The 27,121-nt window shown below is 41.6% G+C and overlaps 1 protein-coding gene and 1 long non-coding RNA gene across 2 annotated transcripts; both read left to right on the forward strand.

Moving 5' to 3' along the window:
* Nucleotides 1-261: 261 nt before the first annotated feature.
* Nucleotides 262-18,955, forward strand: WDR75 (WD repeat domain 75). The gene is made up of 21 exons (XM_026096233.2): nt 262-404; nt 539-668; nt 1,623-1,688; nt 2,407-2,500; nt 3,233-3,357; nt 4,327-4,397; nt 4,945-5,061; nt 6,797-6,885; nt 7,611-7,769; nt 8,184-8,243; nt 8,333-8,448; nt 8,921-9,093; nt 9,732-9,895; nt 11,148-11,331; nt 13,203-13,297; nt 13,728-13,823; nt 14,411-14,580; nt 15,061-15,120; nt 16,321-16,464; nt 16,543-16,634; nt 18,676-18,955. The coding sequence occupies exons 1-21, from the start codon at nt 319-321 to the stop codon at nt 18,881-18,883; spliced, it is 2,499 nt and encodes an 832-aa protein (XP_025952018.2). The 5' UTR covers nt 262-318; the 3' UTR covers nt 18,884-18,955.
* Nucleotides 18,956-21,324: 2,369 nt separating this feature from the next.
* LOC112981024 (uncharacterized) lies at nt 21,325-22,745 on the forward strand. Its single transcript, XR_003258586.2, has 2 exons — nt 21,325-21,779; nt 21,895-22,745. It is a non-coding gene; the product is annotated as an uncharacterized LOC112981024 (long non-coding RNA).
* The last annotated feature ends 4,376 nt before the right edge of the window (nt 22,746-27,121 follow it).

The raw sequence follows: 27,121 nt of genomic DNA on the forward strand, positions 1-27,121 counted from the left end.
AAGTGCGGCGCCTGCCACAACCGCTAACGGTCAGCGCCGCGACCGTTAAACGGTCAGCGCCACGCCCGAGGCGCCGCACGTGCAGCCCGCCCCCGCGCTCCATCATCGCGGAGCAACCAACCACAAGGGGAGCGGAGGTGCGCGGCCGCCATGCTGGCTGCGGGCGGAAGTGCCCTGCAGCACGCGTTAGCTTACCAGTGAAGCCGCTAGCGGAGCCGCCATGAGACCGCCTACCATCGAGTCGCCGGGCAGGGCGGGCCGAGAGCGGTGGTGCTCGCCGGGCCAGGGGTGAAAGGTCGGAGGTTCCGCCGAGGGAAGATGGTGGCGCCGGCGGCGCTCCGCGTGGTGCGCTGCGGCGGCAGCAAGCTCCACGGCGCCAGGGCCGTCTTCTCCGCCGACACCAGGCGAGCGGGGCCGCGGGCGCCGGGCGGGGCGTGGGGGCGCCGCCGGGGAGGGGGGCCGGGGCTGCCCGCGCGGCAGGGCCGGGCCGGGCCGGGTTTACCTCAGCGCCGTGATGGTTTTCCTCTCCCCCCGCCAGGTACGTGCTGTGCGCCTCCGGCGACTTCGTGAAGATGTACAGCGTAGCCACCGAGGAGACCGTCTGCCTGCTGCAGGGCCACGCCGACGTGGTGACAGGGATCCAGCTCAACCCCCAGAACCACTTGCAGGTTGTCCGAGGATCCTGACTCTCGGTGGCGCCGGGCGCGTCCCTCTGCACCCCAGCGTGGGCTGTCGCGGGGGGTCGGGGTTATTCAGAGTTTGGAAGCAAGATGGAAGCGATTATTTCCCGAAAAAATCGCTAAGCTGGCATTTCTCCTAACTTTGTTTGGAAGAGTAGACATCTTATCTGTCTGCTTGTTGAAAGGGATGACTTTCTAGCTGTAAAAGCTCCAAATTTTTATTGATTCCTTAAGGTAATCAACAAAAAAGGAATTTGAAGAAATCAGCAACAGGTACAGAAGTTGGCATTTCCCTCCAATTGCCAGTTCTCTACTAAGGTATATGAGGCCCAATTTCACCATGTGCTGGGCCTTTTCTTTGAGAACTATAGATGTGAGGTAAGAAGAAAACATAGAGAAGCATGAAAACAGCTAAGAGATGGACATGCTGCAGTCATGTCAGAAACAGGTGCAGATTTGACTAAGCCCCTGCTGTTTCCCAGTCGCTCTTTGGCTACTGGCAGTCTTCCTTTCCTGTTCATTGCTGCCCCTGTTTTGCTTCTGAGGTTTTCTGCTTTTGTTGCTTATATATAAACAAGAATTACATGCAGAGGCAGACTGCATCTGATGGTGTGCCATGTAAGCAAATTCTGAAGCAAATGTAAATAAACATTCATATACTAGATACCTGTGCATACTCCACTAGTTTCAAGTGGTTAAACAGAAGTACCTATGGTTTCTTTCATATTTTTTGAAAATGTGTATTTCAAGCTAGAATAATAGTGTCGTATTTTCTCTACAGCTTGTTAGGAGGCAGTTTGAGGCCTCTCTGTGTCCTGTATTTTTGAAGTTTCAGCCATTCAGACCATCACATTCATTGATCAATTCTTCAAATTTAAGTTCTGATTTTATGTAAAATTTGCCCTTGATATATTGGTTTGTTTTAATTTCTTTTTTTCTCAGCTTTATTCTTCTTCTCTTGATGGCACCATTAAGCTATGGGACTTCACAGATGGGATTCTCATTAAAGTACGTTATTCCTGTTGTGTACATTTCAAAATTATTCTTGACCCAGTGATATCAAAATAAGGATTTCTGCAGCTGTTAGTGCAAATGGTCACAGATCAGTCTGAGAGCTGTTGTTCTACCATTAACACAGCCTGAAAACCATGTTTTTATGGAATAATAGAAGGCTGCAATAATTGGTGTGTACATCCCTACAGAAATTTGTGGTGATGCAAAATCTTTTGGGAGAAGAGTCAGGGGATATGTACTGCCATATGTACTGCCATTTTAACTTTTAGTTTTTTGCTACAGTATAGAATCCAGTGTAGTTCTTGGGGAATATATTGTAGTTTTGAGTTATGCCAATAGAAGTTGACATGATGGCTTGAAAATGTGAGCTGCTAACTATTGTTTGTGTTCTCTGCTAGAGAGGCACTTAGCTATAGCCAGCTCTTCTGCTTTGAGTTAAGAGTAAAGTACCTTTAGATTTCTCGCTAAATTTGATGTAACATATTTTGTTTGTACTGTTTAACATTTTTTATATTAGTCCTTGATAGAATAGAGCTCCTTTTCTTTGTCCTAGAATTGAGAATTATAATTAATACAGCATGGTTTATGTTTAAAATAAAAAATGAGTGCAAACGTTTCCTTATGTGTAAAAAACACAGCATTGCTGATTCTGTTGAAAACCATATGTTCGAATGTAATAATTGTTGGATTTGCTTCTCTGTTTTTCCATCAGACTTTCATTGTAGGATACAAACTTCTTGCACTGTATGCACTTGCTAGTTGTGAGGACTCAGTGTTTGCTATAATTCCAAAGAGTGGTGAAAGAGGTACAGTACAATTAACATCTTTCTTTATAATTTAAGTGTTTGCACATCTAAGCTACGGTCATTTCGGTGAACAGTACGGCGCAAGAAGATTCTTTAATGTAGTATCTTGAAAATACCCCTTAAATCTTATGACAGATGATTGTACTCCTGCATTTTGTTTCTTGAGACTGTTTTCATTCTATATGAGATCTGTTTTTATATTTGACTAGAAGAGTACTTAACTTCACTTTTGAAGCACACACTATGTATCTGATGTAGATGCAACAAATCTTTAAGCAGTGCTTACTATAATGTAGGGTGCACTGCAGTATTTGAGACTACTCTCCCATCTTAAGAGATATTAATGTAGATAGACTTTCCAGTGTAACTACATGCATAGATTTTTTCCTAGAATTTTGTCTGAGAGAAACATAAATGTAACTAGACCTACTCCTGCTATGTTTCTGCTAGTGTCACTTCAGAGCAAGAGCAAATATTACATTATTTTGCTTAGTTTCTGCTTTACATTTGCACTGGAAAACCTCTGTCTAGCCCTTAACCTTGAATATTCAAAACATCTGAAACAGTTGGTTTTCTGAAAGGTGTTATGAAGTTTTTCAATAGGCATCAAAAATACTGAAAGACACAAACATACATTTTGTTTACAGCAGAATGGCTGCAAATCTGCTGTGTAAGAAGCATGTATAAACTTGATTATAAAAGCCTTTTGGTAACAGGTTTTTCTTTGGTTAGATTCATTCCAACTGGTGTCGGTTAAGCTGACAAAAACAGCAGGCCAAGAAATGGAAGCCAAGGAATTGTCTGTGATTTTGGATGGTGTGGATGAGTCACCCAAGCATACTGCATTTGGAAGAGAAGTATACTCACGTTTTTAGTTGTTGGGGGTTTTTTTCCTCAAATGAACTAGATACTGTTTATTCTTTGGCACAAACATAGCAATGTTCAGACTTGTTAAGTAAAACAAAACATTAAAAAAAATTACATGAACCTTTCTAGCATAAGTCTAGTATGAATCCTGGCTTTTAACCAGCTTCTAAATTACTGATTTTAGAAAGGCTACCTCAACAGACTTAACTACAGCAGCACTTGGAAACAGCCATGATATTTGGTAGAATAATCCAGTAGGACTAAATTTATTGAAGCACCAGAAAAAAAACTCATAACATCTAGTAAACAGTATGGAAAAGTGAGAAGCGCCAGAAAATCAATCTATCTAGTAAAATATGCCTACTTCCCTCCAAAAGATGGTCATCATAACTTCTGTGCAAATCTTAATACCTTTTGATGTTGAAGGTCTTAAATAAAATAAAAGCCTTGTGTGCTGTTAGGTAAATCAGACTTTAAAAGTACATTTTAACTTTGTTTTGCTCAGATTTCACATGACAGTGTTTCTTTGTTTACAACAATTGATTCTGTCCTATTTAGAATAGCAAATGAGAAGGAAAGAAAGAAATTTTTAGTCTTTAGTTGCATACCTCTCCTTTTTTCCAGTGAAAAAATGCATTTAAAATACAGGAATGAATGATAGTAGGGTTAAGGCTGGAAGTAAGTCTCGGTACTTCCTTCTGGTGTGTCTGTTTCTCAGAAGTTGGTTTCTGCCTGAACTTCTTACACCACTGATTGACAAAAATGAAGTTAAATGAATCTGTATGCTGAAAGACCTATGCTTTAAAAAAATGAAAATTTGGAAGGAAACTACTTATTTAACATCAATTTATATCTTATCTCTGTTAAATACTTCGTATTGAAGCTTGCTTGACTTCTACCCATGCCGTTTTCATAATAACACAATCTGTATGTCCTAAACTGTTGTTTTGCTACAACAGGGTGAATATGTGGCATCAGTAAAAGAGGTTAATCTCCAAGTTTATTTTTTTAAAAGGAAACAGATGAACAGGTAAGAATGAACACATCAAGTATTGCTTCAATATGATACGTCATAAGTGTTTATACTAAGTGATGATGCATGCACGTGTTATTTTATATTAGTCGGCAATGTTTTGATTTTATGCTAGAAGGGATGGTTCCATTCTTCTGTCTGAGACTCTACCAAATAATGTGGAATAATTAAAACTAACTTTACCGTTAATTTGCTCCCTCATTTGTTAGCAAGTTCTCTTTTAAGATCATGGTGGCTTGTCCTTTTTGGTCAGGAGCAAATCAGGACTGGGAGAAATGGGAAGGAGTTGAGAGAGAAGGAGAGACAAAGATCCTGTAGCTTGACTGAAGGCAAAGATATAACAAAATGAAAGGAAGTCTGTCACTAGTTTTGGAGGGTGTATATATAACTTTATAACAACTTAGAAATATGAACTTGGAGATTTATTTGGTTCTGCTAGTCAGAAGTATTTTTATGTGCATTTGTGCAACAGCTGATATCTTTGAAGCTTTTTAAAAAAAAATCTTCATTCAGCTAATTAAACTTACTTTCCTCAATTTTGAAGGTTTTCTTTAAGTGCAACAAACACAAAGGGTGGAAACAATCGCTTCACTTGTGTAGCATGCCATCCTAAGGAGGACTGTATTGCAACTGGCCATGGCGATGGAAAAATTCGTCTCTGGTATGCTCATTTTGGTTCAGTTGTGTACCCTGTAAACAGACAAGACCATAAGGATTAAGTGAAACGTGAATAAAGCAGCCTGATTACAGGCATACCTCATTTTATTGCGCTTTGCTGTATTGCGCTTCGCAGATGTTGCAGTCTTTACAAATTGCAGGTTTGTGGCAACCTGGCATCGAGCAAGTCTGTCGGCACCGTTTTTCCAACAGCATGTGCTCATTTCATGTCTCTATGTCGCATTTTAGTAATTCTCGCAATATTTCAAACTTCTTCATTATTAATATATCTTTTATGGTGGTCTGTGATCAGTGATCTTTGATGTTACTATTGTAATTGTTTTGGGGCGCCACGAACCATGCCCATATACAACAGCAAACTTGATCGATAAATGTTGCCTGTGTTCTGACTGCTCCACCAACCGGTCGTTCCCCCATGTCTCTCCCTCTCTTCAGGCCTCCCTATTCCCTGAGACACAACAATATTGACATTAGGCCAGTTAATAACCCTACAATGGCCCCTAAGTGTTCAAGCGAAAGGAAGAGTCGCACGTCTCTCACTTTAAATCAAAAGCTAGAAATGATTAAGCTTAGTGAGGAGGCACGTCAAAAGCCGAGACAGGCCGAAAGCTAGGCTTCTTGTGCCAAACTGTTAGCCAAGTTGTGAATGCAAAGGAAAATTTCTTGAAGGAAATTAAAGTGCTACTCCAGTGAACACACGAATGATGAGAAAGCAAAACAGCCTTATTGCTGATATGGAGAAAGTTTTAGTGGTCTGGATAGAAGATCAAACCAGTCTCAACATTCCCTTAAGCCAAAGCCTAATCCAGAGCAAGGCCCTAACTCTCTTCAATTCTATGAAGGCTGAGAGAGGTGAGGAAGCTGCAGAAGAAAAGTTTGAAGCTAGCAGAGGTTGGTTCATGAGGTTTAAGGAAAGAAACCAACTCCATAACATAAAAGTACAAGGTGAAGCAGCAAGTGTTGATGTAGAAGCTGCAGCAAGTTATCCAGAAGATCTAGCTAAGATAATTGATGAAGGCGGTATTTTTTTAATCGAGGTATGTACATTGTTTTTTTAGACATAATGCTATTGCACACTTAATAGACTACAGTATAGTGTAAACATAACTTTTATATGCACTGCGAGGCCAAAAAATTCGTGTGACTCCCTTTATTGCGATACTCACTTTATTGCGGTGGTCTGGAACCAAACCTGCAGTATCTCCAAGGTATGCCTGTCGTCCTTACTGTTGCCACTATCAGAAGCCATTACAAGCAAAGAATGGCAAGCTCTGTGGGTTTATGATACTGAAGCTGACTTCAGGGTACAGCTTCAGTTTAATGCCAAATGGGAAAATATTCCTGTTAAGCCATGCTCCACAGATCTAAACTGTACTTGGAAAAGGTTGCACAGGGGCAGTTAAAGTATCTCTTTGCCAGGTAAGTAGAGTCCTAGTGAGAGCATACTAGCAGAATTGCACAGTTGAGAATCAGCTTGCCAAGCTGCTCTGCAGCTCTGAGTTGCGCTGTACATCTTAGATGTACAGTGCGCATGAGGAAGACATACCATTCCTCCAGAAAGCCTTTGCTCCCTTTTGCATCACTTGGGCATACAAGGATTGTAGTCTAGAAGTTGCAGGAGAGGACAATATATCTGATTCAATTTGATATTCCTTTTTGTTTGCTCTGTTGTCAATGACCCTGTACCCTGTGTTCTAAACTATACTCTTCCCCCATAGGAGGAATTTCTACCACAATAAAGAGTATACATTCTCCACGCTGCACTGGCATCATGATATAGTCATGGATCTTGCTTTTTCTGTAGAGGGTGAGTACAAAAGTCTTTCAGAGCCAAAGAGTTGGAAGAACGAAACAATCAGTAGAAGTTTGAGTTAGTCCACTTTCATTTCTAGAATTTAAACATGTTCAGGAAGGATTTGAAATGAAGATGGAAACAGTTGTGGCTTTTTTGATACTATTTTGATTGGCAGGCATAATATCAAACATTATCTTCTGTGGTGAAATGTAAAACCTAAACCTGCTCTTACTCCCTCCCCTGCCCCCCTTATCACCAGCACTTAGGAGCTCTTGCCAGAATCTGTTTGAATCCAAATAAAACAAGCCAGTCGTGCCTCAGCTGAAACCCAGTGGCAAAAATCCAGTTAACTTTTGTGTGAACTTATTCCTTATGACATTTCTTACTGTAAAGTACTTATTGTTGGTAGAAGGAGAATAATTCAATTATGTTCTAACACAAATGCTCAGCTGATTCAGAATTAATGGGATTTATTACTCCCAAAACAATGTTTAAATTTTACTGTGGGCACAAGCTTTTGTTATTTAATCTAATTTCTCCAGCAATTTAACATGGGGAGAATGAGAAACATATATAGAGATACTGCCCAGGCTAGATATGAGGAATAATAGTTTTGTTTATGACATAGTTTAGGAAAACTTTTTAAAGAAGTTATATGTCTGTCTATCATTGTAACACATATGCTGATGATATTTTTTATAATAAAAACTCTAACTGCGCATTTATTACCTGAAAAGGAACCAGCCTGCTGAGTGGAGGAGTTGAATCTGTTCTAGTTCAGTGGCACAATGGATCAGATTGTAAGAAGGATTTCCTTCCTCGCTTGGGATCTGCTATTGAATGCATCTCTGTTTCATCTGATGGCACTTCATACTGCACCTCACACACGGACAACAGTAAGCCCAAACATATTTAAGTAACAGCTAATACAGAGTAAAGTATGAATCTGTATAAGCTCTGTTTTATTAGTTTCAGATGAATTGACTAGATATTATATACAAATTCAATGTTGACCTGAAAGAACAGATGCTTGAAGCAGTTTTTTGCTCTTTCATCAGTTCTGTGAATTAGCCTGTGAATTACTGCTGTAATTTAGCTTTTTGTCTCGATTTAGGGGGGTCTCATAGATTATGAAAGGATGGAAATATGGAGTTGGCTTTTCTTGTTTTTTATATTTAGTGTGTATGTTTGATTTGTATTTATAGTATTAAGGAGAGGTGGTTAAGATCCCTTCCTTCCCCCATGGGATGCGGTTGCACTGTGGAAGCCTTTATCTGGTCTTGTAAGACTTTCTGTTTTTTCCCCTTCAGGAATTACAATAATAAACAGCAATCTAAGATTTTCCAAAAGTATTCAAGGACTAATCAAAGGTAAACGCAATAAAATTTCTCTTCTCACTTAATGGGCAGAGTATGTCACTTTCCATCTTAGGCCATTTGTCATCTCATTTTTTTTCCAGGTAGGGATGTGAAGACTGGTCTGGTGGTTGATCCTAGAACTAAATCTTTGGTCCTGAATGGAGAGCCTGGCCACTTGCAGTTCTATTGTCTCCAAAGTGACAAACAGCTCTACAGTGTAAGTTGGATAGGCCGTTGCCAAAATTTTTAACTTTTTCAGACAAAGAATTTATGCAACAATTTCTTTGAAGAATTATATGGCAAATGTGGGGGAGGAAGCCAGCATCTGTACATTAGACGAATCCGAGCTGAGGAGTTTCCAGCTTTGTCACAGACTTCTGTTACTCATAAGCATAGCTAAACATTAATGGTTGAATAAATCCCTAAAAACAGTGTCCTGTTCATTTTATAAGTTAAATGTTGAAGTGTCTCTTGGTAAAATCCCTCTTTACCTTTTTTTTTTCCATGCTTACTTTATTGTGGAATTTACAGGCCATAATTCAGCTTTCCCTGAGTTTCTTTATGCTCCAGCCCAGTCAGTTCTCATCAGTGCTTTCAGAATATCCTTTCTCCAATGTTTTATGAATGATATACATCTCTACATCTGTACTTGAATTTTGAAAATTATTTTTGGTCATGTTATTTTGTAGTTGGATATTGTGCAACAAGAATACATCCATCAGGCAGGTCTAAACCAGCTCGACTTAGTAAAAGTTGCGTTTAGTGCACAAGGCAAGTGGTTAGCAACAGTAGAAGAGAGAGAAGAAGAAACTGACCTTGAATTACAGTTGAAGCTGTGGGGCTACGATGAAGAAACACAAAGGTAATGATATAACTTTAGAGCTGGCCTCTAGATTTCAAAATCTGTTATACTAAGCAGGCAGAGTATTTGAACTTTGTAGCTTGAATTCATGTATTTATTTGATGTTAAAGATCAGAGACTTGACAGGGTGTTTTTATAGCATGTTCAGTTTTCCCAGTTCTCAAACCCATTGCTAATCAATTAGTCTTTCTGTGGCCCAGAAAATTACAACTTTGTTTCTTCTTTTGCTAACATATGCCTGTTATGGCTAGCCACTGTTTTTCCTGATTTCTTGCTAACTCAAACAGTTAGGCTTTGACTAAGAGTTCTTATATTCTTAAAGAAGAAACAAAGCAAAAAAAAAAAATCGGTCGGTGCAGTAGCTATGTGATCAGTTATCTAAATACTGAAAAGGCTGCCCAGAGTTCAGGCTGAATATTTCTGAGTGTGGTGCTTATTTAATAGTAGTCTTTTCTCAGTGCTGTACTACAGTCTCTCTTGATGTATGGAAGTGACTGATCTGTAAATGAGATGCCATTTATCTATCTAATTGGAAATTTCTTTGATTCCTTCCACCCTTTCCAGAGTCATCCTAAACTGAAATCTTTCTCAAGTTCCAAAGAAATAAAATGGCAAACTTCTGTTTTCTTTCCCTGTAGCTTTAAGCTGAATACCAGAATAAATATGCCGCATGAGGACCACATAACGGCCATGTGCTTTCGTGACACAGATGAATTGGAAGATGACCCTCCAATGCTGGTAACAGCTGGCAAAGATTGTCTGTTTAAGGCCTGGGTGATAGTAGAAGACACTGATCCTGAAGGTAAGTGTGGTCAAAATATAGCTTGCTCTTACTTGCCACCTTTTAACATGCTAAATGAAATTAAGAGTCAGAATTTCTACTTTCATAACTAGGCCCTCTAGTCCCATGCATTTATATACTTTTGCTGTTGCACAGACTGCAAGGTAGAGCTTTCCTCTGAGCGTTCCTTGTGATGAAGTTCTGTCATAGTTTTGCATGACTTATGGATAGATGCAGAGGTTTTTTAAACAGCAAAAACGTTCCTGAGCCTGTTACAGAAAAGAGTGGCAGCCTACACTCATCGTTTAAAGGATTTTTATCATCAAGACTTTTCCATGCTGAGAAAATGCTTTTTCATTATTCCTGTAGGTATAGTCTTGTTATTCAGAACTACTTAAGGGAGTAGGATGCAGGAAGATGATACTCTGGCATGTTTTTATTTACAGCAAATCTCTCATTGTGCCTCTAGATGGTGCCATTTTAAAGAAATGATCTGTTTCTCTTCTGGCTTTCATACAGTTCTTTTAATCATCGTCTCATAGCTGTTATTATGAAGGATAATGTAGCCTAGGGTGAACTAATATTTTCTTTCCTCCTCCAATTTCCATTTTTCAAAAGCATGGTGTACAAACTCATTTATACTGGCAGATGTGTGTTATATGGTAAGAACATCACTTTACTTCTGATTATTTCAAGGTAATTACCAGTAGTGGGAAAGTTATCCCAGCTTAACATACTGGCAGGTTAATCAAGACATGAAAGCATGCTGACAGGTCACTATGTGATCCTCACATTTTACATACAGGAAACAAGTTCTGTTGGAATCAAGTACAAAGTGAGTTTATATTTTTTGGAATACTCATGTTCTTGCTACAGTTTCAAAAGACCATTACATTTCAGAACACTAAATGTTGAATCTACTTCAGGAGGGTTGGGCGGGGGGGTTGGTTTGGTTTGGGTTTTTTTTGTTTTTTTTAATCTAACACCTGTTTTCAAACAGCACAGTTGCCATAGTTTGCAAATTAAACATGAATGTTATACCATGTCAGTCTCAGGAGTCACTGTTCAAGTGCAAAACTAAGGATAAATGGAAAGCTTACTACATATTTCTTGTACTAAAACAGGAAGAATTCTCTCTACTTTTCAAAAACGTAAACCTTCTGAATAAAAACTCTCTTGCTTTTGAGCCTATTTTGCAGCTGTAGTACTTGAATTCTTGCTTTCTTCATGTTTAGACTTGAACCAACTTAACTAGTATGTTTATTCAATGCAGCACAGCAAAGTGTGAGTTGGAGCTGTGACTTCGTAGGCAGCTACCACAACTACCAAGCTACTAACTGCTGTTTCTCAGAAGATGGATCTTTGCTTGCTGTTAGCTTTGAAGAAACTGTCACTGTATGGGACTCAGTTACGTGGGATCTTAAGTGTACATTTTGCCATCCACCTGGAAAAATAAGGTATATTTTTCCTCTGGCTTTTTTCTTTTACTTTAACTCTCAGAACTAAAAGTACTCAATTTATAGCACACTAAGATCTTTTGCATGTTCATACAAAAATACTGCATTTAACAGTTTTAAGTTCATATGCAGAAAAGACTTAATTATAGTGGCTCTTAGGTGGCTGATAATTTGCTCTTAAAAAAAAGTAAATCAGACTTGGTAGTTTCATTTTCTTCCTTGCTTGTGACTGCTGTACCTCCAGTACTCATATATGCATCTTTGGGCACACAGTGATATGTTAATAGCCTTTTTTTCTTCCCTATTAATCTACGGACGAATGAAAGGAGTGAAAACATAAATAGAAGCAGCTCCTGCTTTACTTCTGTACGCATGCATTGAAATAGAAATAATATTACTAAGCCATAAAGCTACGTTGACATAATATACATATTTTACATTACAGAAAATATATTGATCCTTGCTCACCTATGTTGGAAAACACTTATTTGCTTGGCAGACTATCCCAGTATATTTTATTGTGCACTCTCATAATAAAAGACATCCTGAATGTCTAGATGCTGTTCTGCTGTGTAAGGGTAACGTGAGAGGAATGGCATAGGTTGATGGTAGAGATAAAAGAAAGACTCGAAGAATAGGACAGACTAAATACTGAGCTTCCTAGACAGATATAAAGCAGTTCCTAATCCAGGGAAATTATTTTTCTTATAATAATTTTAAATAGGTGATCTCACTTGTTCATCTAGTCAGTCTCTGTGCCAGATCTTTGTATCTAAGTAACTCCTGAAAGAGGAAGACGCTACAAACCTACTGTAGCATTCTCTTCCAGCATTAAGTTTTGCATTTTTTTCCCTACTGCTTCTCAGAAACTTGCTTCTAGAGGTTGGTACTGCAGTAATGTTAGAGAAGCTTACTTTATATTAGAGTTTGCAGAAAATATCTAAAACTGAAAGCAAAACGTCGTATGGCCTCGTTGAACTGATATTCAAACTTAGATATGCCTTCCTTGTGTTATTTCAGTGTCCTTGGAAAAAAAAAAAAAAAAAGGTACAGAGACTCGCTTTCTTATTTTTGTGCATATATGTGTAAGCTTTTCCCATGTGTAGTCAGGTCCATTTTGCTTATATTGGTCTTCTAAGATTACAGATTGAGCAACATGATTCTAAAGACTTCTCTTGACAGTTTGGGTACAGTGGCAAGCTTTTTCCAGGCCAGTTGCTTACTTAGAAGCCTTGTCTAAATGTTGTATTAAAATCATATAAACAGTTACAGGCCTACATTAAATGACTATTAATTATGTAACTTCAAAGGGCTATGTTTTAATATAGAAACGCTGTCCTGTATTGCTTTTTGAAAACATTCTCCTGTAGCATTAGAAATCAACAGGCTGTTTTATTTTTCTCAAGCAAGAAAATGAGAAATTAAAGTGAGTGAAAACAAGTCACACTTGCTTTTCTTCAGTCTGAGCTTCCTATAAGAATAAAAATAGTGTTATTTTACTGCTACTCTCTTTCTGTTGCTTAGAGTAATCCATTTAAATATGGATTTTTTTCCTCAGTCCCTATGTGTTCATCACTCAATAGTAATTATAGGTTTGTTATTCATTTAAGAGCTTACAATCACTGCTTGAAATCAGAATGTCATAGGAACAGTTTCAAATTACCTATAATTGTTACAAGTCTAGGAGATTTGAAAGTATATATAAAACCCTCAGTGGAGGAGAGGGGTGGATGCAAAATACAAGCTTCTCCTGATCTAATAGCAGAATTAAATCTTAACTGAATATTTGTGATTTGCAAATCATTACTCTATAGAGAAACAAGGATAAAACCTGAAAGTTGCTAATTTGTTTTGATGTTTTACTTCTGTAGGAATATCTGCTTTGGGAGACTAACATGTTCCAAATACCTTATTGGTGCTACTGATCATGGCTTTCTGTGTTGCTGGAATCTGCTCAGTTGTGCATGTAAGATCAATTTAAGTCTCTGCTAGAGTGACAATGATAATATTTAATGCTCACATTTACTGTAGTACCTAGAATAATCCTAGTTCGATTCCTGATGGACCCACTGCAAAACATCCTGTGAAAGTATAATGTTTTTCATGTCAGTTGCAACAGTAGTCTGCCCAGTGTTCATGTGCTCAGTGTGCACATGCATAGTAAATTCTGAATAGATGATTGGTAATACAGTATCTAGTATTTCCTGCATTTGTAGAGGAAGCTGATAATATTTTGTATGTTCTAATTCATCTGGGAATAAATGAAGTTGTATGCCTCTTCCAAATAGAGGTGAAGCTCTGTGTGTTTTCCCATTTGACCTTTTATTTAGCCAAGCACCTGGGTAGAACTGAATGCCTCCTTTTCATGTCTGGCTGTTGCTGTGTTTGCTTTCCAGTGGAATGGAGTGCTCAGCTCAATGTCTTAGTGCTGCAACCCGATCCCCTTTCAGAACACATTGCCGCTGTCTCATGGCTCTCCAAAGATTCCAGCTGTAAGTACAAAGGCTTCTTTGACAAGTAAAAGTTGGTGGAACTTATAACTGCAAAAGCATAATTTCTAGAAAAGGTTTTCTTTTCTTAGAATTCAGTTCCATAAAGGCCATAAGAGAAACAAGAGTCCGTATTTTGCCCAGCTGCAGAACTGTGCTGTGTCAGACAGCAGCAGTCAAGTAGAGCATGTCAGCTCCCCGTCTCTTCCAAAAGTTGGCCTCCAATACCAGATATAGCACAGGGTTAGTCATGTTCTGTGGGCGAGTGCCTTATATGCTGTTGACCCTTATAACTGCAAAACTTTGGATGAACTATGCACCTATTTTTTGATGTTTTGATATAAATCACAGTTATTTTTCCTAGAGCTACCATTATACAGAAAAGTTTATTTCCAAGTATATTTTCTGGCTTGGAATACCATGAAAGGTACCTTGTATTATTCAGTAATTGTTATCCAATTATAGTTACTGTAAGCTAGTGCTTGAAGGCAATCCTATCCAGCCTTATCAGCTATGATACATAGAGCTGTGACAACTATCCAGCAAGATAAAAATTTCATGCTTTAAAGGAAAGACATTTGTTTTTGCAGTGTTCGTGTTTAAACCAGATGAGCCACGGCCAGTCTGTATCCAGAGAAACCTTTGTAAAGAAAAGATCCAGTTTGCTGCCTTCGTTCCAAGAGACATCCCTGAAACAATCGGCTCAGAAAAATACCTTTGGCTAAGAAGATCCCAACTATATTTTTTGACTAACACACAAGTAAGAAATAATGATCGTCAGGGACAGTGGTTCCTGCAAAAATGATTTTCTAAACGTAGATTGATAGAAACTCAGAATTTTGCTGTTCAGTGTAATAGTTTCCCTTGTGATTTCAAGGCAGCATAAGCCACACTGGTCTTTGTTATAAGCTTTCAACTGCCAAAACTGCTTAAGTTCTAAATTGATTTTTTTTTACTGTTTTTTAAACAGCTTTTGCTGCCTCAGACAAGAAACTAGATAGTTTGGAGACTTTGTAAAGAAAATTGTCTATATAACTTAGTCAGACAATCATGTAGAAGCTGTATTATTGCTAATTATGCAAGTGGTTCACAGTATGTTCAAATTTCCTCTGTGTTATTTTTCCTTTTCCTTACACCTAAAGTATAAAATTCAGGCTCATCAGAAGTTTCTGCAGGCAATATACTGAAATCTGTAAAGCAGTTTTATGTACTGTCTTTGCTACATCATTCTGTATTTTAGGAGCTAATGACCTTTAGCACGAAGTCTCCAGAAGAAAGGCTTACACCATCAAGCAAACAGGTACTTTTTATACCGGTTCTGATAGAAGTGTACAGATTCAGTTAATGTTCAGCTTGTCATATTAAACCCCATTTTGTCATGAAAATGCTCACCAGATCTTGACATGGAGTCACAAGCATTTATGTGAAGGGCATAGTGTATACTTGCTTACTTTTCAGCAGCATTGCTTTTTGCAGAAACCTTTAAGTAAAGTAGCCATAAGCTATTCGCTCCTTTTCTCATCCCCCAAGCAAAAAATGATACTTTTCAAAAATGACTTATACTACATGCATGAAGCAAAATTTCAGTATTTGGATAAAATGTTTTCTTATTTTAATTTCTTTAACTTTGGGAACCCTGAGCGTGACCTGAACTGAGCTTTCTGATGGAGAAGAACAGTTGTCAGTCAATTTGGATTAATCAGTCAGAAGGATTTTCAGAATTACATTTTAGTATGTACTTCCGTACAGAAGTAGTCTGGGAAATTCAGTCCCTTAAAGAAGTGTTCCACACCACTGAACAGAATAAAATAGTAGCACTTGATTGATTTGGTTTTTTGATAAAATAGATCAGAATAGTAGCTGGTATCTTTCCAATATAAAATCAAATTTGAATGTGTTTTAATTAATTTGTCTTTCAGTTATTGAAAAAAAAAGTAATTTAGTACACAGATTGAGGGATAGTGATATAAATTAAATTGATCTTGGAAAATGCTGGAATGAAAGTTACCGTGTTTTGCATCCAGTTACAGAACTGGATCACTCAATAGATGATGCTGGGGTACATGTTTTGTTTTAGCCATAAACAGAATCTGAACACCACACTGAGGTTCTTCTAGCTTGTGCACTAGCAAGCTCCATAAAAAGTAGCATAGCATAGTTGGAAATTGGCACATTAGCCAACTAAAATCTGGATTCCCCCCCCCCCCCCCCAAGAGCACAAAAATGCAGATTCAGATCATGGATTCCTCTGCTACCTCTCTGTAGGACTTTGTGCACATTCTCTCTGATACCCTTTTTAACAGGAGCCATGTCAAACGGCTCAGTTGAGTTAAATTCCAGTGTAGCGTGTTGGTTCTCTTGTCACCCTGGTCTGCTCTAAATTCTTGCAGATGAATTTGCTAACTCACAATGAGATAGAATGTAGATTTCTGATACCGAAGTTCTATTTAAAAGTTTCTCCTTTTTCCATTATGGGCTGTGTTTTTTTTTTTAATTCAAGCTGGCAGTAGAAGAAAGTCTCCCTGTGACCCCATTTAGCTTGCTATTGGGAAAGCACAGACATCAACAATCACAAGAGGATGTAGACCTTGGAAAAGTAGTTGTTCATAATCACCACAACCAAGATTCACCTGCTGTCAAAGAGGTAGGGGTAATTATAGTAAGTGTACTAGCAAAACTGTGACAAACAAGCTTTCATAAAGCTTCTGTCTTATCTCTGCAGCTTCTGCACACTCCAGCACATGTTTTGCCATCTGCTTCCTTCCTGTGTCCTATATTTATTAATTCATTGCTGACCTCCAAGGAGAACAAAAGGTAAGAAAAACAGCAAAGAGCTGTTATTCAGCAAAAGCTAATCCTTAGTTATTGAAATTATATTAAGTACATCTTTTGTTTTAAAGTGTGAAAACAGTTTTCTAACACTCTTCTTTCTATTAGCATAGGTTGGTTAGAATGCTATTTTGGCAACATGTTAATAACCTCTTAAGGTTTAAAAAAAAAAAAAAAGAAAGCCACACACATACACAAATCCAGCTTTTAGGAGATATATACAGACTGGCTGTTTAGTCTATGTGCCTACTTCAATTTTTTTTTCATTTAGCCAAATGTGATCATTAGCAAAATGTTGCCTTTAGTACTCAAATGTTCTTGATGTATTTCCTTTTAACCTTGATTGCAAGGATTGAATATTTTTGTGATATTTTTGGATACATATTAGATTATCAAACTTACTTGATATTATGATTTTCCTGCTACTTTTTAATGTACTTCTTGCTTTAGGATTCTTGATATACCAAGGACTGGATCTATGACATTAAATCCTAAGAGTTTTAGTTCTTAGAACTTGAGCTTCATTCCTAATGAAGCTACAACATACTAGTCTATGCTACAAAGTTAACTAAACTTGCTCTACAATGCATTAATCCCAGTTTTATGGAACAGTTTGATAGTTATTTAAGATGTAAGATAGCTCGTTCCTCTGTGCCTGCATTAATTTTCTAGAAATGTATGTGATCTCAGGGTTTATAGCTGTAATCTTATATTATTAATATAGTCTCACTTATACTCAAGCCAATTAAATGGCCCTTTTAATTTTTTTTAAACAATCTATTCTTTGAAGTATTCCTCACATCTCTACCCAGACAAAGATGAAAACGTGTCATTGGTATCAGCTGCCCTGAAGAATTTGCACAGACTAATAAAAGGATGGTTTACACTCACAGGAGTTACCCAAAAAGAAACACTAGTTGGAGGAGTAGTGCTTTTGCACGTGCATTGCTTCCTTCTGCCGTGACAGAAGTATAGTCAGTTGTATTACATTGTGTTAGCTGGTGCTGCTAGTTGTCTTACTGGACTACAGAAGTAAAAGCCTTTCTGTCACATCAACAAAACATTGGTAAAAGCCTGACACAAGGAATATATAGAGACTTGCCTGTAGTCTCAGTGCTGAAGAATGTAGGAATTTAATGGCTTGACTGTTTAAATATTTGCACAGGTAGAGCTTGTACTTTAACAGCAGTAATTAGTAAGGCTGTGCATTTAAAGTTACATATAAAGGGCTGTAGAATTGGGCTCTTTAAGAAGAGCCAAACATATACCACTGTAAAGATTAATTTTCTTATTAACAGTATAATAAGTATAATAACTTGTCAGTATAATATTCATGTGTTTTATATCTTCGGTTTACATTGTGTCCTTTATTAAAATAAAGGATTTTTAGGAGACTCATCATGCAGGTCATTCCCAGTGAGATCCAAAAAAATTTCCACAGCAGGCATTTGTCTGTATAGCATGGAATCACCGCATTTTAAATGGTATCTGTTGTATATAGCTTTCTACTTCAGTGTGAGTTTAACTGTTGGAAATGGAAGGTAGCAGCCACCCTAAGGGTTTGTTTGTTTGTTTTAAGGAGGTAAGTGTTCTTTCCTTCTAGGAACACTCCAGGTATTATGTGGATTTTTAAGACCAAGTGACATTTTCAGGTCTGAAAGAAAAGAATGGCCTTCCTGAACATTCTCATCTGCCACTGTAGTCTGTTTCTAATCCTACAGCATGAGACTACCTTTTCGCATAGCGCCGATCTGCCTGTTCTGACACTATACTTTTGTATTTGGAGAAAATACTTTGTTTGGCAAGTTTACTTAAAGCAGAAAGACAGCTATTTGAAAATGAAACCATTTGAATTTGAGATGCCAAGAGAAGCGTACTAGCTTTTAAGTAGCCAGAGATGGGGCTGGGAGGGAACCCTAATGTTTATTTGAGGTAACTTACTATGGTACAGAGGTAAACTGTCATGTATGTGATCAAAACTATTTAGTATTTTCATTAATTATTTCCCATCATTTTCATCTTACAGTGCTGAAGAAGTTGCTGATGAAGTAGAAATGGAAAGTGAAGAAGCAGAAGATGATTCAGATGAGGAAAGAGAGATTACTGAAATGGAACAAGATGACCTAAGACCTATGGATTTATTGGGGGAAACAACATGCAAACTATCTAAGTCTCAGGAAAAAGAGCTACGAAAAATAAGAAAAATGGACTACAGTTGGATATCCAGTTTCTAATCAGAGACATTTTTTGTTTTTTATATTGTAAACTGAAGCCTCATGGATTAAATATTCTTCTTCTAAAAAATCCTTCAAGTCCTTTGGCTATAAACTTTAGCAACTTTTATTTCCATCAGAAAAGAGAATTGCAGCGGGAGGGATCAAAGTTTTGAAAATCTAGTTCTGTTCCTTCCTTTATTATGGATTCCCTGCAACTTCAGAAAAATGTTTAAGCTGTAGTTTTTCCCCTCACAAGTGCACTTGAAAGGCTTATAGCAGAACTGTGTTATCTGACTCATGACCAGTTACCAAAGTCAAAGGCAAGGCCCCAAAAATCTCCCCAGCTGAGGTTGGGGCTATAGAAGGCCAAAGTAACAGCAGTTAACAGCTCTGCTTTGTAGAGTCCTTACTTCCAGATCTGGGGAGGGGGCGATCACAGTATTTCTGAATAGTGCTGTATACAGGTAAGTAACAGCCCTCCATCCTCAGTACTTGCTCTCTGGCTGAGACATACAAACGGTTTAATGCATCTGATTCTAGACTCTAGCTACTGCATGTTTCATGAAATTCACATTTGCTGGTATTTGCAGTGTGCAGAGATTAAGCATAGGGTACTTCAGAGATGTTAGGGGCCATAATGAAACATTTAAATTCCAATAATCAAGTAAACTGCACTATGTGGAAGGGATGCAGCATCTATTTCCTGACAGTTGTATTAATGGGCCTCTCATACAGAAGCTGTGATTTTATGTGCATCACCTAAACTACTATACACTCAGGTACTCTGAGGTGTGAGGTTAGTAACAAAACTGGAACTGGCCTGGAAGTGAGTAACTGCTCTTCAGTGTTGCAGTATGAAGACAAGCTGATGAAGGTCGAGCAGGTCACTAAAAGCTCAGCTACAGGCTGTGATGAAACTGTACTCTACTAAAAGTTCAGACTGGAAATGCTGGACTCTGAAATGACACACTTACTTAGAATATTCTATTACTTGCCAGTGAAAACCACAGCTTCCCTACTTTGCTACCGCTTTAAATAAAATTGCCTAACAAGAGTGATTAGCATGTTTTTAAGAAATAATCCTAGAAGTAGACAAAGGGCCTCTGAATTTTCTTTCCCCTTTTACTCACCCATCCTAGGGAACATTGTTTTGCCCTTCTTTTATCCTCCCCTTACAAGCTACTCACTGCTTAGAGTCCAGTTCTGCTGCACAGAAATAATTAGAAAGTAAGTTGGAGGAGCCTGTCGTTATTCTAGTTTCTGACAACCATGTATTGCCATGGAAGGCAATTGGTGGCAATCCCCCTCTTTTAGTATCCTACTAAATGCTAAATCTGCCCCTTTCACACATGTATAGAAGATCTTGAAAGTCTTCCTTAAGCATCAAGGAAAGGACCCTGGAGCTATTTTGCTGGAAAGTTTACTTTCCACATTTTAGCAGAAACACAACTGTTTTATAGTAAATATTGTTGACCTTTGAAATATTGACAAGTAGGCCCTCATTCACCTCTGTTTTAAGCAGTTCAAAGATTAAAAGCCAGCGCGATGAATGTTTTTGCATTATCTGGAGCGGGGAATGTGACACAGCAGTGACTTCATTTGTAAATTTAGCAATGATGTACTTTGTATTTTGGAACTACCAGGGCAGGGGGAGGGTGGCTGAGTACCTTGTGGTACTGAACTTTTCAGCTCTATCAAGAAAACAAGTATTTTAAAAGTAGCTTTTCAGCATGCTGGAAGTTTTACTATGATTAATATTGATTGAAAAAGTGATTGCACAAAAAAGCTAGTAGAAAAACTCCCAACAAAAGTCAAGACAGACTAGTCTACTATTCTCATTCATTATTTCACTAACTTTGTATTTGTTACGGCAGAAACCCAGCCTCCCAGCACCTCAGGACCTGCCACCGCTTTGGCCGTAGTGGAGTGCCCTGTTCTGCCCTTCCTGCAGGGCCGCCCGGCCCTGGGACAGACAGACAGACGGACGGACAGGAGGGTGCAGTGCCAGCAGCCCCCCGTCGCAGGCAGCAGGCTGCCCCAGGCAGGCACTGGCACCCTTCACCAGGGTGGGAAAGGGAGAGGCTCGCCCAGGTAGCGTGCTTCCAGCTGAGCTGCTGTTCTGTTCTTAAAAAAGGAGAATTTGTGTACGAGGGAGCACAAAGTCGACATAACCAGCAAGGGGAAACGCCGGCCTGCTCTGGTGCTTGCTGAAGCACAACTGAAGCCGCTCGGCTGCTTTCCTTCCTTTACCACCTGGTTGAGCACACGGGCAATGCCCTGCTCAGCGCCCCACAGCCTCCTCCCCCAGCAACACCAGCACCACTGCCATGCTGGCACCAGTCCCCTGCTCGGGGCTGGGAGGGGGGGGAGAAGGAACATCTGCAGCAGGGCTGCAAACTCGGTGCCTCAGGTACCCCCGCGCCTCCAGGTCCCGCTCGCAGGAGCTGGCTCACCAGGCAGGCTCCTTCCCTCCGGAGGACGCTTGGGGCTGCAGGGTCAGGAGGGAGCTGGTGCCCCCCAGGCCAGCCAGTTCGGCCCTATCGAGCTGGAAACGGGGACAGGTTTCCCCGGCCCAGGGTCTGGCGTGGGACTGGGAGCATCCCCTGCACCGTGGTGCACCGCGCTCGCTGCGCCTTGCCTTGCCTTGCCTTGCCCTGGGAGGGCAGCAGCAGGAGCACGCCCGCACCACCGCACACGTGCTTGTCACAGGGACAGCGACCTCGGAAATAAAATGCCTTATATGCACAGGTACACGCAGTGAATGAAACAGTAATGCCTAACAAACAGAAATACAAACACCCTCAACTGCAGACACCGGGCTCATTGCAAAGCAGACGGAGGCAAAACCCACGCGCTCCAGACTGGGGTAATCGCGGTGTGAAGACGTCTGCCCCCCCAGAGAACGCTATTAAAAGTAAGTCTACCAGTAAGTCTGCGAGTGCTGACTGAATTCAACTAAGCCAAAAATTACTTTAAAACTCATTATTCTAGAAAAGCAGGAAAATACACCATTTTTTTTGTCCTTCAAGTTTACAACGATAGAGACGTCAGAACAGATGACCACGGGGATGAGCCACACGACCGCAGCCGGCTCTGTGGAAAGAGCGTTCAGGACGTGTCCCGTGCAGCTTTGTCATGGGGGAGTGAGCTGCCCAACGACAGTGCATTACAGGCTACTTGTATTTCTTTCTACTCAGACATTGACGTGACAAATACATGATGTATCATTGTTGTTTCAGACAGCTGGGTAGGGCTGACTTCATTACTCGGCAGCAAAGAGCTTCTGCAGCTCCTCTCCTGCAATCAGTTACATCCCATAGCTCCTGGTGCTGTTTATTCCTTATGCTTTAAGGGAGAAGAGAGAAAGCATAGTCTTCTGTCTTAGATGATTTACAGTGAGACTAATATTACTATAAATTTTAATCTAATATTAAGGAAAATTGTTCATATGTTAGGCGTGTTGGTTTGCTGTTCATAGGCTTTGGTAAGACAGAAAAACATTTTAAAACCTGTAAAGGTTTTGCAAAAATTATTTGTCTGGGAGTTGCCCTATTTCTAAGTTCTGTCTCAGACTTGCAGAGCTCAGTGAAACACAGCAACGCTGTGTTATACACAACGCAGCCAAGGCCTGTTTTCTGCTGCTGTGTTTTTCTTGCTCTTTCTAAGAGCCGATTTAGCTAACCTTCAGGTATACGTAGCTAGAGAGAAAAAAATCCCAGCTCCTCAAATATTATGCAATTTTTATTTCCAGCCCTTTTATCTAACAGATCTAGGACTGACGTGGCCTTTCCAGAGCCTTGGACCCGCTGGAACATCCCCTAAATCAGAAGCTGCAGAAGAACAAACAGCGACAACGCGGCAGGTTGCAGCCCACAGAGGACAGGCTTCGAAACGTGGAGGTTTTCAGTAATAGGGAGTCCAGGAGAAGAGAAAGTGATCCATAAATAAAGATATTTTTCCTCAAATGTAGGCTATGCTAGAAAAGACATTTATAGTGTTTTGTCTTTTTCTTGACCAGCATCAGAATTCAGCTCTGTGAGGAACAAGTGGGTGTTGGGGGGAGGCGGGGGGAGACCTGCAGGCATCCCTGGTACCGAGACCCTGGCTGCGTCGGAGCCCAGGGTTGTGTTTGTGTCAACAACACTTGAGAGCAGCCTAGAAAAATCCCACGCAAATACTGCGATTTCCTTTGCACCTTTAAAGTTAGGCATCCAGAAAGATAAAGTTTTGCTTTGTCCTGGGGCCAACAGGCTGCCAAGAGCAGCGCACTTGGAATTTTCATTGAGAAAATACGTAGCTGTTACCATTAGGCTTCCTAACCTTTGTCCCTACCAAGTTTGCTTTTCCTTGCGCGCCGGGCTGAAGGTCCTGGGGCAGCAGGGCCTCAGCTTTGCAGCTCGGCCTGCACCTCCCTGCCGGGCAAGCAGGACGCGCGTCCCCACGCAGGGCCCCGCCGTACGGGCGGCCGCGCCGGCCTGCCTCTCCGCAGGGCTCCCGCAAGGCGCTGCGGCGGCGGCACCGGTGGCGGGCGGCGTGCCGGGGGCGCGCTGCAGGGTGCCTGCCCCCTCCCCAGCGCCAGAAGTGCCTGTCTGGGAATGCTTCGTTTTTAAAAACGGTGTTCTGCTGCTCCTGAAGGTTTTTAAGCTCTTGTGCACCTCGATGGAGGTCAAATGTTAATTCGATTCTTTTACTTGCTTTCTTCGAAAGGCTTTTTAAGGGTCACGTTATTCCTTACCAGAAAGACTTGACACAAAAGCATGGGGAGAAAGAGGCTGGACTGACGCCAGGGAGATGAGAAATCCAGCAGGCCATAAAGGCGGGGGCACCCCGCAGAGCTGGCGTTCGCCGGCGGCGGGCGACTCCTGGCAGGGCAGCGGAGGCCGAGGAGCAGCGCCGGCCTCGCCTGGGCACGCGGCCGCCCCGGCCCGGGCAGCACGCCGCGGGCACATTTCGAGCCGCAGTCGCTTCCCAGCTGGCTGTTCCTGCTGCCATCGAGAGTCCCAGAAACACGGGAGATGAAGGAAGGGTGCTGCAGGTAAAGGAAGGTGCTTCCTCAGCACGGTCCTTGAAGTCCTGAAGCGTGCTTCGTCTCACGTTCAGGTGTGTAAGAGCGAGATACCAGGTTTCGCAAAACGTGGATCTCTACCCAGCCCTTCCCGAGGGCTGCAGCAAGCCGGCTCCTCGCCCCGGCACTTCGGAAGGGCACCGGCCGCGCGGGCCGGAGGGACACGTGCAGTGCCTGAAGGTACCTGCAGCACCTCTGCCCCCGAGGTCGTGCAGTCCAGGCGTACTTCCGCAGGTCCGCCTATACGCGCATCTTCCCTTCCTCCCCTTGCCCTCGTCAGGGGATGCTAGATAACACCGTTGCATGATTACCATTTTCCTTCCAGAGCTTTACGCCTGCTTTTCACAGAAGGTAATCCAATAGGGATTACCAGAGAGAGGCAGCTATATTTTCCCAGTTGCTTGTAGATAAGGGGAAAAATAAGAAGTGCAGCTGGTGCAGAGGCGCTCTCCTCATCACCGACGCGTTTGGGTTTCGCAGGCGTTCCTGCCCAGCAGTCGTTCGGCTGTCTGACCCCGGGGGAGCCTCCTTCAGGTGTCCGTCTGCAGCCCCCAGCGCGCAGCAAGCCCGCTAAAGCACGTGGCAGCGGCCAGAACTGGACTCGGCAGAGAACAAGACGGAGGAAACAACAACGTGAAATGCAACTCAGGGAGACCTCAGGAGATCACCTAGTCCACCTCCTGCCCGGAAGCAGAGTAGCGGAGGTATGCTTACTCCTGACAGATACTCCTTTAATCCCCTGTGCCTCTGGTAAGGGTGATAGTGACCCACGCAGCTTGTCCGGTGCTTGCCTCTCACAGCTTTTCCTAATAAAAGTAATCTGTCTTTCCTGCAAATTCTCTATTCTATTCTTCCATGTTTTCTGTGAACGTCTTTGGTAATAATCTTTAAAAAAAAAAAAATTGAAAAAAATCAGTATGCCACTCTGCTTCCTCAAAAACCACCCCAGCTCATTCAGCCTGTCTGGTCTGCTCTTCTCCAGGCCCTCAGAAGCGAGCGCTGTCCTCCGAGCTCCCTGGGGGTACCTGCCAGGACGCCAAATCCTCGTCCTGCCGATTTAGTGCGGGTTCAAGGGCAAATTTTGGCAGGCCCATCTCATGCCGAGAAGTCCCTCTGGGTAGCCTTTAAACGTGTTTTCCCCGTCCTGGCCGTGCCCCGTGCCAGCCGCACCGCGCACGTGCTGCGGTCGCTCCGGGGGGCGGCGGCGGCCGAGGGGCAGCGCGGCCGGCTTGCTGCGGCTGCACCCACCGCTGCGCCCCGCCGGGGCTGGCTCGCCCTCGGCCTCCCCGCTGCCTGCCTTCGGGGAGCCAAGCAGCAGACTGCAGTCGTGTAGACTGGAGCGTAGCCAGGAGAGCGGGGCCGCTCGCCTCCAAGGCTGCAAGTCACATTGAAATGGTACTCCGAGCAGCTCAGGACTTTAACTACTGCATTAACTTAGCAAACGAAGGAGACAGCTTGTCACAACAGAAAATCCATCTTCACAACCGGAAAGAGGGCAGAAAACACGAATGCGATTTGTGACCCTGTACGAGAAACTCGGCATGAAATCGCGAGCGCAGAAGCCCCCGGCAGGGCACCCTCTGGCTCGATGCTCCATCACTGAAAAACCGTTGAGCCACCACTGAGATAAAGTACTAAAGCTAGAGTTATGAACAGCATTGCAAGGAGCATGCTTGGTTTTAAGCTACGTGTTGCTCTAAGCTACTTAGAGAGAACTTTTTCTTAGCATTTTTGATAACGTGCTGAACCTAGCCCCTTTGGTGAACATCACCCTCCCGCTGCTCCCACGCCCCGGCCCAGCACCAGCCCTCGGCGCTGGCCGGGCCACCCGGACGGGACTGCGGGGGAAACGTCTGGCTTAACTTTGTGGGGTTTTTTGGTTTAGTTTTAAGATGTTCGCAAAACCACAGCCAAGTTGCACTGAGAACAGCAAATTACTCTAAGAACTTTTTATATACTCAGTAGATGACGATTTTGCTACGAACCCAAAATCCCACTGGCTTCTGGCCGAAGCGGAGCCTATACCTGGCCTGCACCAGCTTCACCCGCGCCCAGCGCGCTCCCGGCAGGGCTGGGGTTTCGGAGGTGCACAAGCCACCTCCGCGCCAAGGCGGCTGCCTCACCCCCGCTCTCCTCTCCCAGCCTAACACACCGGATAACTAAGCTGCAGATGACATAGTGGCCTGCAGTGAAGAGAAAATACTTCTAGCTTGATACTACCACAGCATTAATCTCCTCGGGGGGCAGGGGGTGTCTTTTCTTAGCTTCTAAAATGAAATAAGTTAAAGAATGACGAGTTTTTAAACACATAATAAAGTATTACTATTGGATCCATGACCTTCGTCCTCTGTTGACCTTCATAGATACATGTGTGTTGCTAGGAATTAGGCTTATCTGTCAAGCACAGACACTGCAGCCACAAGCCTTTCTAATTTCTTCATGAGAAGAACGAAAGAATAGGTTTCAAGAAAGAAGGTCCTACCCAGAGCAGCAAGGTTTTTCAGATGGCCTTCTCATACTGCGCTTACTGCCTTTATTTTAAAGCATCAAGGAATCTAAATTATCTCACCATAAAACTGGTTATCGTTTTGTTATTCTTTCCTCAACTTAGGTTTGTTTGCAATGCTACTTAGTTTTTGGCATTTTTAGATTTGATACTGTAATGAAAGCTTCAGATTTTGATCTTGGTTATTTTACATCCTTTGGTGACCGACTTCTTCCCCAAAGTGATAAAACAAGCTAACAACAAAAACCTCACATTATCTGAGATGGCATCTCTTTCATTTTTAGCCACCTACTCTACAAATAATAATAAAGAGTAACTTGGCACTCCTGTAAAGTTTGCTATTCAAAGGCAATACGCAATTTTCACCAATAAAGTTGGAGGTTTTGGAAGGAAGCGTTTTGTTCAGGTGAAGTTTTCTTTGTGTCTAGGATTTCCCTAGGCTCACGGCTGCTTCCCTGCTTTGCGTGCTAGCTCTTAAGGAAGAAACATGGGGTAAAGGAGAGAGATCTTTTATAGTCCTCTTTCTTTTCCAGTTTGAAAATTAAGCTTGATGTACCAATAAATCCGTGAGATCCATTATAATCTAAGTATGACTTCCAAGTTCAAAAGACAAAAGATCAGAAGCCTGCCTTGGAAGAAGGGAAAACAAGCAAAAACAGCCCTAGGCAAACCTAAATCCTCTCCA

This window comes from Dromaius novaehollandiae, chromosome 7, assembly GCF_036370855.1.
Source record: "Dromaius novaehollandiae isolate bDroNov1 chromosome 7, bDroNov1.hap1, whole genome shotgun sequence".
NCBI lineage: Eukaryota > Metazoa > Chordata > Aves > Casuariiformes > Dromaiidae > Dromaius > Dromaius novaehollandiae.